Genomic DNA, 11,572 nt, shown 5'->3' with positions numbered 1-11,572 from the left:
ATGTTGTTTTAGGCTGAGAGAGACTTGTCTGAAGAAGAAGTTTTTAATGAAACAACAGACAAATTAGGTCACAAAATATCAAGGTATGATAGTTTTTAAACTTTTATGTATAAATAACAGAACATTTATATTAACTACTAACTGATGTGCTGCAGCAAACAAATTGCCATGAAAGTGTTTAAATTTTGTTTTGTTTTTTCATCTACAACACTTCATTTGTTAGAATGACACTTCCATGTTATTACACAAAAGTATTGATTTAAGGTGTAGAACTTTATGGACTTAAAACTATACAAAAAAAAAAGAAATAGGGTAAAATGTTTAAATATGTAATATTGCCTACTACCCCAAGATTGACTTTTATTTATTCATTGTGTGCTCATGGCAACATGTTACATGAAAATAATTACACAATATTGGTTTATTGAAATATATCCCGTATCATGGTTGTTTTTCTTATTACAGGAAAAGTGATATTTATGTCCCTGAGAGTGACACAAGTAAAGATGAATCAAAACAAGAATCTACCATAAACATCAGTCAGGAGTTCTTTGTGGCAGATAGTGATAATGAGGAACAGGAGAAAGACAACAGTTCTGCTCACCCATCAGTCATCAGTGTTCCTGAAGATATTTCAGATCAGGTGGAACAACATACTGATAAAAAATTAACATCCAAGTCTGACCATAACAGTTTTGTACCATCTTTAGACCTTTCTCTGCGAACAAAAGTATTTTCCAGAATTGAACCAGAAGGCTGGGAAAACATTCCACACCATTCTTTCAGTTTAGACAATCAAAAAGCAAAGATAAATGGAAATTCTCTATTGAACCAGAACCAACTGTCCAAGCCTTCTAAAGCTAGTCAAGAAATGAAGATAAACTTCAACCAAACAGTGACCAATATTGAACCTCAATCTCCAAGCAACACTCCCTCAAAAGTTTTGTTTCATACAGGTTCTGGAAAAAATTATCACCTCCACCCTTCAGACCTTTAGGATCTCACAAGCAGTCTCCTACAAAGAGAATAACACCACTTCGTATTGCTTCAAATTCAGCAACACCCACCCTGACACCTACCTCACACAGTCCTTTTCAGAAAGCACTTGCATCATCTGCAGAGGTTAGCTTCAAATCTTCCAGTCAATCTACAAGTACAGTCATTTGCAAAAGTTTACCAAAAATACAGAACTCTTTTACTAAACCTCACTCATCAACCTTTGAGTCATCTCAGAAAACAGAATATAAAGCACTTTCTGTTAAAAGTCCAGACACTTACCATGAAAGTCCTATCTTAACTGTAAAGTCTCGTAACAAAAATCGAATAATTGAGTCTGATTCTGAAGATGAAGATTGTCAACAGGCTGAGATGAATACAAAATCTGATGATCAAGATGAGGAGTTGTCTGAACAAGATTCAGACAACACTGAAAACAATGAGGCTTCTGGTTATAACAGACAAAAATACAGTTTAAATTCCTCATTAGAATATACAGCTGATGATTTGTCAGAAAGTAGCTTTAACACTAGCAATCTGAGTGATTAAGAAAATCACAGCACCTATCTAAATTAAAATTTAAAAAAAAATGAAATAATTTTACCCACCATGCTATGTATTGTTTTTTATAGTGGTAATAATGTGAAGGTGGAAAAAAAATGTTAGTCTGGAAATTTGAGGATGATAAAATATGAACATTAAACTACGTTACGTATTGAATATAAATTTGTTCCTTTCCGTGTTTTAAGGTTTCAGAAGTAAAATTCAAGTAGCTTCATTTTTGTTATAATATTTATGTACTTATGCACACATGGTACGTGTAGCTGTCCTTAACCCATTAAACATCTGGATCACTGCAAGATAACTTAGTTTTAAAGAATGTGAACTGTAAGAAAGCAATATTTTTTTCATCTTGCCAATATGTTTGCTTAAAAGTGAGAACTTTCATCCAGAAGTGTGTTGAAGTTCAAGATTTAGGGGTAATGGTATAGCACAATGAACTTTTAGAAGATCTGTTGATACATGAACATGTAAGCTATGAGAGTATCGAATCCTTTTTCAGTTTTAATCTTTGTAGTTTGTATTTTTATTTCCACAAGATATGAACAATCTACTTTTTGTAATTAATGTAAATTTATTAGAAATAAATATTTTTAACTCAATACTTAATTGGTATACACCACTAATTAAATTAATTTCTTTAAAAGCAATCCTATTTCAACAAACTAGTTCTGAAGCACTTCCCCCTCCAACTTTAGTCATTTGGAACAAGCCTGCCCTATAACACATTGATCGGAAGGTAATCAACTCATTTTTATTTAAATATATTACTGGTGTACACAAGAACATAAATGGTGAGAAATAGGATAAATTCACACTACTCTTCTGACTTCAAAAAACCTTTTCAAGTAGAAAATCTGACCACCTGTCATGCAAATCAGAACTACTGCTTCAAAGAAAGCCCACATTACGACTCGAGAGTTGGTACTTTCGTTAACTACAAGGAAAGAGAAACGTATCAGATTTTCATTCTTATAATAAAAGAAAGTTTAAAATAATGATTAGTCTTTTTTAAAGTTCTTAAGCAATTGCTAATTGGTAGAATTACACTTAAAATATAGTGTACTTCACATTTTCAGTATATTAAGTACTTAGATCCTCAACTAGATATTTTCACATTCCTCTCACAAAGGATAGGGAAATAATGTAAAATTTCAACCTACTTGCTCGATGGATACGATCTCTAATTGCCATATATTCCTGTTCATGTTTCACAGCAGTCAATGATGTAGAAAGTTCCTTGATCATTTCTTCAAGTTTATTCTGATGAGCTAACAACAAACTTTAATTTGTATAGCTTTCACACTTATTTTCAGAAAACGTTAGAAAAAAAGTTCTAATTTTAATATTTCAATTTGCTAAACATTTATCAGAATTTTTATTGTATTTAAATATTCAGTTTAAAATAACTTACAGTATCTTGTTGCCATCGTGTAGCAATTTTGCAGAATTGCAGCTGATAAATATCACCTGCATATGGTACAATACAGAATTAAGTAGTTTAGTAATTTCACAACTTACCACATTGGTATAGTTTAGAAGAAAATTTTTTTTAAAATCCAATACTGGTCTTCATTAGTAATAAAAACTATTTTCTACAATTGATTATAAAGGCACATGTAGTTTTCTTGATTTTGGTAAAGAATTCCCAAGGCCCTGTTGGGAACCTAAGGTTTGAGTAATCTACCTACTACAACAAAGTTTGATTTTACCATCAGCATCCTGATCTTTTTGCCCTTTTGGTGCATCTCCCACATCCATTGAAAACATCACCACCTTTGGAGTTACAGTAGACATGGCATTACTGAAGCAGTATGTGTAAACTCCATCCATATGAGCTGCAAATGTATATTTTCCATTGCTCTCTCGCTCTCCCTGATAGATGACCTTCCCATCAGGTCCAGTGATCTGCAAGGTACGTACAAGAATTAAACAATCGACAATGCACTTATCTATCAAATATTGCATGTTTAAAAATAGACACTAAAAACAAATTCAAATTATTTTTGAGTAAGAGCTTCCATTACATATTTATGCAAGCCTCGAATTGATAAACTGAAGTGTGATAGAGCCACACAAATTCTGACAAATCGCTAAGCCTTTCTCTTAATGTTCTATTTCACTTGAAGATGAATGGTACTTTAAACTACTGCAAAGAACTTTCTTCACTTTTAACTTTATGACAGAAGTACTATTGTATTCAACATTCCCTTTTCTAGCTTTTCATGAGAAATCTATTCTATACTTGCTTTCATCTATAGTACTGTCAGGCAAAAGTTAGTTACAGAAAGGATTTTGAAAACTCAATGCTAAAAATGGCATGTATCTTACCTTTTACAATCTTCTTGTTGCTTCGTTTTATATATAACAGTAAATTTAAATGGAGTAAAATATTAATGAATAGGTCTGATAATAAAAATTTTAAAGAAGTAGACAAAAAATTACATTTTACCACCCTAATCTAGTTCATTTTTCTGTTTTTTCTATAGCAAAGCCTCTCTGCTGTGTCCACTCAGGGAAATCGAACTGCTAATTTAGCAGTTAGTCTGAAGACTTGCCGCTGTTCCAACAGTTTGTAGCAATAATACTTGTTCAAGCATTGTTCAAATTTCAGCAAAAGACTATTCTAAATACTGCTATTATGATTAATATACAGTAAAATTTGTGTTAATTGACAACATTCCCAAATCCAATTAACAGATCAAGAAAAACAATTTTTTATTGGTGAAAATTCTAAAATGCATCTTTAATCAAGGAAAGGTATTCTGAAGTTTGAGGTTACGCAAGTTCTGTAGCTGAGTGAGGCCTTGCAAGTAACTATCTTGAGACATTCATTATTTAAATTCTATGGATTACTGAACACACAAGATTTATAACTTTGTTTGGCTTAGTCTTTGGAAAATGCCATCTTAATGCAGAAGGACTTGTAGTCTTACTTGTATGTTCTAACCTGTGGAATACACATTTTGATACTGTTATGTATATGAAGATACACATGGTAAGGAAATGTAAAGACCTTAATTTTTGTATAAAAGATATTGTTACAAAGAGATCTTGAATGTGAAACTATATATACTGGCAAACTAGTTGTAATGGTGATTTGTTTAAAGGCTAATTATGTTATGATATTGTACATAACTCAGCTATGGCCTAATACTGTGAACCTGATGATGACCGAAGAAGGTAGAAATGTTGTTCACTCCTCTTCGTTAAAAAAAAAAAAAAATCTCAACCCAAACAAGTCGTTTTAAAACAAGACTTTATTTTAAAATAACTTGGTGATAAGTTACCAAATGATTCCTACTTTTAATATTTTTTCTAAAGCATAGAAAAACTAGAAATGATAATTAAAATGTTTAAAATTGTTAAAAGCTTGGATAAACTGCCCACAAGAAGTCTGTTCATTTGGTGGAAGAAAATGGGAGACGAAATCTTGAATATCAGAAAAAATAAGTATAACTATAACCAAATTTTAGACTGTTAATTAGATAAAAACATTTTCCCTGATAGCTGTTTGTCTGATTGTAATCTGTATACTGACAGTTTGAATTCCTTTAGAATTATGTTGGATACTTCAAGGGATATGAGAATATTTGTTGTGCTGGTTTCTTTGATGAATGACTTTAATGGGTTAAATGGAATACTATCATAGCTGCTGCTGTTTTGTGGCACGTATGTCGTAATATAATTTGTGGGTATTTAATGGCTTCATTGCAATATTTGTAAATGTTTACTGATAATAAAATGTTACTTTTGTTACATACATTCCATACCACATGTAACTCGGTTTTATAACATTCCAGTATAAGTCTTCAAACGAACTTTTAAAATTTTCCTTACTCATATTTCTTTCACTTCTATAGTTTATCCTCAATAAGAATAACAAACAGTATTAACAGTTTACTGCTTTTGGTATAGTCTGTTTCACTTAAAAGTAAGGGAGTAAAACTTAACATTACTCAGTTAAACTAATGCGAAAAAAAAACAAACGTTCCTGACTTTACATGAAACGCCGATGAAAGTATTTGAAGTTTCAATCAATGTACGTCTAGAAATTACAAGCATTCTAAAGATACAATGTTACTGTTAGAAAATTCACATACCTTAACGCCAATATCCAAAAATCCTCCTTCAGTAACTTCAAAAGTTAACCCTAATTTTGTTCCTGTCGTCACTTTATCGAAAAAGCACTCTTCGCCATGTGCATCAATGGTAATGAAATATGCTGATGAAGTCATTACACAAATACAAAGAATAAAAAGACAAGTAATTAGCCTACATTTTAACCCACTATCCATCATTAAACTTACAAAGTTACAATTAATGAATAACACAAAATGTCATTACACATAAGCAGTAACTTCTGAAATTACGTATCCGTTAATGACACGTGTTACACAATTCTGCGCATGTCTAAGAAGCATTCGCTACTCGACGCTGATATCTTCGAAGAATATTTTGTATTAGTTTTCAAATTTTCCTATGCTAACTGGACGATAGAAACAACAGTTAAGAAAAAAAAGACTGCAAACAACTTGTAAATTTTTTTTTCTGGTTGACCCGACATTTCGACTTACGCCTTGTTTAAAATTTGAGCGTCACTGGCTACAAAACGTATTACAAAGGATAGTAGCCGACAGAACATTCTTAAATAAATCTACAAGATTTTAACTTAAAATCAGGTTTCGAAATCCGTGGTAGGACCGGCACAGACAGCCTCTTATTTATCCTTGTGTTTAATAAACAAACTTAAATAAAAATATACAAAGGAAAAAATCACATTGTAGTTTTGCAAAATGTTATACCTATTAATAGTAGAAATAAACCACCTTATAACAACAAAATGTTGTTTATAGTTTGTTTGTTTTTAAAATTCGCACAAAGCTACACAAGGGCTATCAGCGCTAGCCGTCCCTAATTTAGCAGTATAAGACTAGAGGAAAAGCAGTTAGTCATCACCACCAACTCTTGGGTTACTAGTTTACCAACGAATAGTGGGATTGATTGTTACAATATAACGCAACCATGGCTGAAAGGGCGAGCATGTTTGGTGTGACGGGGTTTCGAACCTGTGGCCCTCGAACCAGAAGTGGGGACGGCTAGTGCAGATACCCGTCGTGTATCTTTGTTCGAAATTCAAAACAAGAATGTTTCAAATATCGTTTCGAAAATCGGTGTACTGAAAATAATATGCAAAAACAATAGTAAATTGATATGAATCATTTACAAGCATATTATTATTTTCTTTTTTATGTTCTCTTTAGAACGTGTAGTATGTTTTCTACATAAGAAAGTCGTTATGTTTGGTGAATTTACGATCAGTTCAGAAAAATACAGCAAAACAATAAAAAAAACCAGTCCCCCCAAATACAATTGTTAGCGTGCTCGAACTATAAATTTAAGGTTCTTTATGCAATTTCTATTGCTCTAAAAACACATTTTGCATGTTATGGCCGTCACTTAACTATACGAGTGACAGTGTAATCGATAAAAAAGAATTGTCCAAATACCGGTTGTTGGTGTTCTTGATTAGCTTCCTTTTCCCTTGTTTATCAGTTGAAAATAAGGACAACCATGTGCAGAGAGTTCCTGTAGATTGTTTTCGAAGTTCTGAAACAAACAAATATTTCTAAATGTGAGAGACGTATTTTTTGGATTCCTAAGCAATTGTTTTAGTTCGGATTTCGCTTGCGTGTGTGTTTTCTTATAGCAAAGCCACATCGGGCTATCTGCTGAGCCCACCAAGGGGAATCGAAACCCTGATTTTAGCGTTGTAAATCTGTAGACTTACTGCTCTACAGGCGGGGTACTGGATTTTGCACAAAGCTACTCTGAAACTAGATAGACAAGCGGGAAGGCATCTAGTCAACACTACCCACTGCCAACTCTTGGGTTATTATTTCGTCAACGAATAATGAAGTTGATCGTCACACGGCTGAAAGAACGAACATGTTCGGTGACGGAGGTTCAAATCCGCGACGTGCAGATTGTGAACCAAGCACCCTTATCACTAGACCCTTCCCAAGCATAGTTGAAGTATGCACTCATTATTACATCTAAAAACTTCTTATAATTCTTTAGTAATTTTATTGTATTAAAACAGTTTATTAAACAAGGGGTTTTATTTACATCGAAAACTTTTGTTTAGATTCGTTTTATATTTTATTCCTTTTTTAATACCACACTGAAGATTAAGAATAATTTCCAGAAATATAGTCCTAAAGCATAGCAATATTCATCCGTAAAAACAATAAATTTGCTTTTATCAGCTTAGAGAACAAAATTTTTGTTTCTTTAACAGATGAAACAGGCCCTACATGGCTAGGTGGTTAAGACATTCGACTCATAATCCGAGGGTCGCGAGTTTGAATTCCAGTCACACCAAACATGCTCGCCCTTTCAACCGTGCGGGCGTTATAATGTGACGGTCGATCCCACTATTCGTTGGTACAAGAGTAGTCCAAGAGTTGGCGGTGGGTGGTGATGACTAGCTGCCTTCCCTCTAGTCTAACACTGTTAAATTAGGGACGGCTAGTATAGTCACATTATACACCCCCACGGCTGGGAGGGCGAGCATGTTTAGCGCGACGCGGGCGCGAACCCGCGACCCTCGGATTACGAGTCGCACGCCTTACGCGCTAGGCCATGCCGGGCCTTGTCATTTAGCAAAGTGACGTATTCCTATTTTTATATAACGCATAATTAACTATTTCATTAAAAGATAGGCATGGTTAACATTGTATACATATAACCTAAGGAAACTCCATTCGAAACAACAACTTTCAAAACATCAATTTGTTTTACGAGGCTACACGTACTTCTTTGTGGAGGTTCGCCATTTGTTGATTTCATAAATCTCAAAACACTTTTCTATTGCCTGATTTACTTTGAGTACACTCGCTGATGCTTTTACCAAAGCACTTCTAATTGTCATCTGTTGTAAGATTGACACGTTTCCAGAATTTTTATCTATCAAGACCTCCAAATGGCATCGTCAGGTGAAAAAAAATCAGGGTTGAAATTTCTAGCCCCCACTCCTCCTCTGAAAATAATAAGATATTTAAATATTTTATAGAATACAAAATACAATAATATACAAACGATGTATTGAGCTACGATAGTAATATTAAATATACTACAGAGAATGTTAAGTGAAATTAAATAGCCTTTAGTAAGTGTGCATTTAAATACACAAACGATCGTGAAAAACCCATAACAATGAGAAACAATAAGAAAATTATCTGCTACTAGAAAAACATCCAACTAATTTCTATTTCTGAGTAATTTTACGATGCTGATTCTAAGACTCATGTTGAAAATTAATGATCGTCTCCAGTTTTCGAGTTATGTTGGATATCAAATTATCGATATATATTGTGAAAATAAAAGGTTTTACGTAATAATTTTATTATTCATTAAAAATTGCATTTAAGAATGCATAATCTTGTTTTTATGCGTTTCTTTCATGTTCATAACAGAAATCGATGGTTTAATGTTCCCATTGTGCACAAATACAACTTTAAGACTAACTTTAGATGAGCTCATAAAAAGTCTCCATTCTTGAAGATGATGTTCAGCACCTAATTCTTACATTAGTTCCTCAACATTTTTACAGAAACATATAATTTTATATGCTGTAGTGAGAAGAAAGGTAAATTGAAATTATTGTCCCTGGAGATAATGTAATCCATTTCTATAAACAAGAAAACCGCCAAGTTCCCCGTGATTATTTGATAAAGACAAGTCATGAATGATCATTTAGCTCTTACTATGTAATCAGATGAGGCAATTTATGTTGAGTTGCCAAAGGAATAGGATCATTAGATGAAGAGGATTCAATGTCTTATTCGAAGGGTAATTCTTCTGTTTCCCAATTTGCTGGTGAATGTGGCACTGGAAGACTATTCCCATGAGCTATTAGTTTCATTGCATTTGCAATATCTGAATAATTAATGTACTGTTTAGTTCTGCCTGAATATACAGAAACAATCAGTTAGATGATTTTTTGGCTCACACCATATCATGCTTGCTCTTTTTGTATTCAGCCACTTTGTCAAACCAGATGCGTAAATTGTACAACGTAGAACTGGAATCCAATGTTTTTATTGGTTACCAATTTTACACCCAAAATAGTTGTAGTAAACTACCTTGACCTTGTGTGTAATGTTTTTCTTTCAAGAATTTGTAATATAGGTTTTACAAATTTAGCAGAAACTGTTTGGATGATTTTTGCACTATCGGTTTTTACTCTAACTGGAGACAGTGAGAATTTCAAATGATTTGTTAAATAAAAAAATAAAAAAAAGGTTTACAGTGCTAGAGTTCATAATATTAAAAAGACAAAGTTTTGTAGAATTTGATTATATTGCAGATAGGTTTAGACTGTATGTGGTGGCCCGGGTAGTTAGGGCGCTCGACTTGTAATCTGAGGGTTACGGATTTGAGTCCCTGTCGCACCAAACATGTTCGCCTTTTCAGACGTGGAAGCATTATAATGTGACAATCAATCCCCTTAGTCGTTGATAAAAGAGTAGCCCAAGAGTTGGCGTGAGTGGTGATGACTAGCTGCCTTCTCTCTGGTCTTCCACTTCTAAATTAGGGACGGCTAGCGCAGATAGTCCTTGTGGCTTTGCGCGAAATTCAAAAGCAAACGAGCTGTGTGTAGAGAGAGGCAAAGTGACTAATCGAGTAAGTGAGAAGCAAATGAGAGAGAGGAGTATAACTCCCCATTTTATGTTCAATCGAGGGACTTCTCAAATGTTCTAACAAATTGAGCACGTGATGGTTTCTGATTTCTGGGCGGAACAGATGAGCATGGGAATGACGCAAAAGTGGTGCAATTCACTACAGTTATATCAAAAGAAATAGCACATATGAACAATATATTTAGAATTTTCACCAATACAATACAGTTAGTGCTTGAATTTATCAGAAATGTATGCCTTTTGCACATTAAAATGGCTAAGTAAACTTAATTTCACAGCATATATCTATGTTATTGAGTTGATTGGATGGTATTTCACATGAAGCTTATAAAATATTGAGATAATACAGAACTGAAAATCCAGAAATGATGGACAAATTATGACAACATATTTGAACTCAGCACCATCAAATTGTTCCAAATCACTTGAGTTTTCTTTGTAAACATTTTTTCACATTACAATTGGATATCATACTTTTTAAATATTAAACTTTGTTTTGGTATATATAATACAATATACGATGTTTACTTGGAAATTATTCGGGAAGCGACAGTGTCTACTTACTGTTTTGTCTTCTAACAAAGTGGTCAATGACAATATCCTTAGATACAGATTATAGGACACTTTTCTTAGTTAAAAGCACTGTAAGGTATTGTAGTCTAGTTTGTCCCATTTTACTTCTCAGCCAGATCTATAGACATCTTAAAATACTGAATAACCTCTCAGAGCTACAGCTACTCACGGAAATAGTTAGTACAACTTGTACCACACTTTTATGGTGGAAACATGAGAGGGTGTAAAAACTGGTACGTTCCTCCCATGGTGAAATTTTCGTCATTCTTTTGTTAATAGACTAAGTCATTCTTAGCAAAGAGTACTTCTTAAGGCATTAGTTTTTTGTGATGTTTAGCAAGTCTAGTTGAGCTCTCTATAAATTGAAAGATTCGTGAGAGCAGAATGCTTGCTTGAATTCCCATCGTCAGTTCTACTTTGATGTTAGAGAACCGCTGGGCAAGTTAAGTATGCATCTGATCTAAACAAGAATACAGTGGCTTTGTTAAATACTTAGAGGATTCGAGACTCGAACCCATATGTGTAGATATTTTTGAAGTTTCAGTATGATATTAATTACGATTTTCTATTCTGATCTTACAGGACGCCATCTGGAGATTCAAGGCACTATCAAATAGATTCGTGGCCCGGCATGGCCAAGCGCGTTAAGGCGTGCGACTCGTAATCTGAGGGTCGCGGGTTCGTGCCCGCGTCGCGCCAAACATGCTCGCCCTCCCAGCCGTGGGGGCGTTATAATG

General features: G+C 33.8%; 2 protein-coding genes across 5 annotated transcripts in view; one reads left to right on the top strand and one right to left on the bottom strand.

The window, feature by feature from the left end:
* Positions 1-2,160, top strand: part of LOC143236778 (DNA excision repair protein ERCC-6-like) — a 43,343-nt gene extending 41,183 nt beyond the window's left edge. For all 4 annotated transcript variants that reach the window (XM_076475326.1, XM_076475327.1, XM_076475324.1 and 1 more), the window contains exons 18-19: positions 13-83; positions 466-2,160. In XM_076475326.1, coding sequence (XP_076331441.1) covers positions 13-83; positions 466-997 — 603 coding nt within the window. In that variant the 3' untranslated portion in view covers positions 998-2,160. The remainder of the gene's footprint in view (positions 1-12; positions 84-465) is intronic.
* A 129-nt stretch (positions 2,161-2,289) lies between these two features.
* On the bottom strand, positions 2,290-5,971 carry CHOp24 (transmembrane p24 trafficking protein CHOp24). Its single transcript, XM_076475328.1, has 4 exons — positions 5,661-5,971; positions 3,270-3,465; positions 2,721-2,828; positions 2,290-2,494 (listed from the first exon to the last, which is right to left on the bottom strand). Exons 1-4 carry the CDS (start codon positions 5,856-5,858, stop codon positions 2,370-2,372), a joined length of 627 nt encoding a protein of 208 aa, XP_076331443.1. The 5' UTR covers positions 5,859-5,971; the 3' UTR covers positions 2,290-2,369.
* Positions 5,972-11,572: the final 5,601 nt, after the last annotated feature.

The sequence above is a fragment of the Tachypleus tridentatus genome, chromosome 13, assembly GCF_004210375.1.
Source record: "Tachypleus tridentatus isolate NWPU-2018 chromosome 13, ASM421037v1, whole genome shotgun sequence".
Classification (NCBI taxonomy): Eukaryota; Metazoa; Arthropoda; class Merostomata; order Xiphosura; family Limulidae; genus Tachypleus; species Tachypleus tridentatus.
This window is presented reverse-complemented; position numbering and strand designations above follow the sequence as displayed.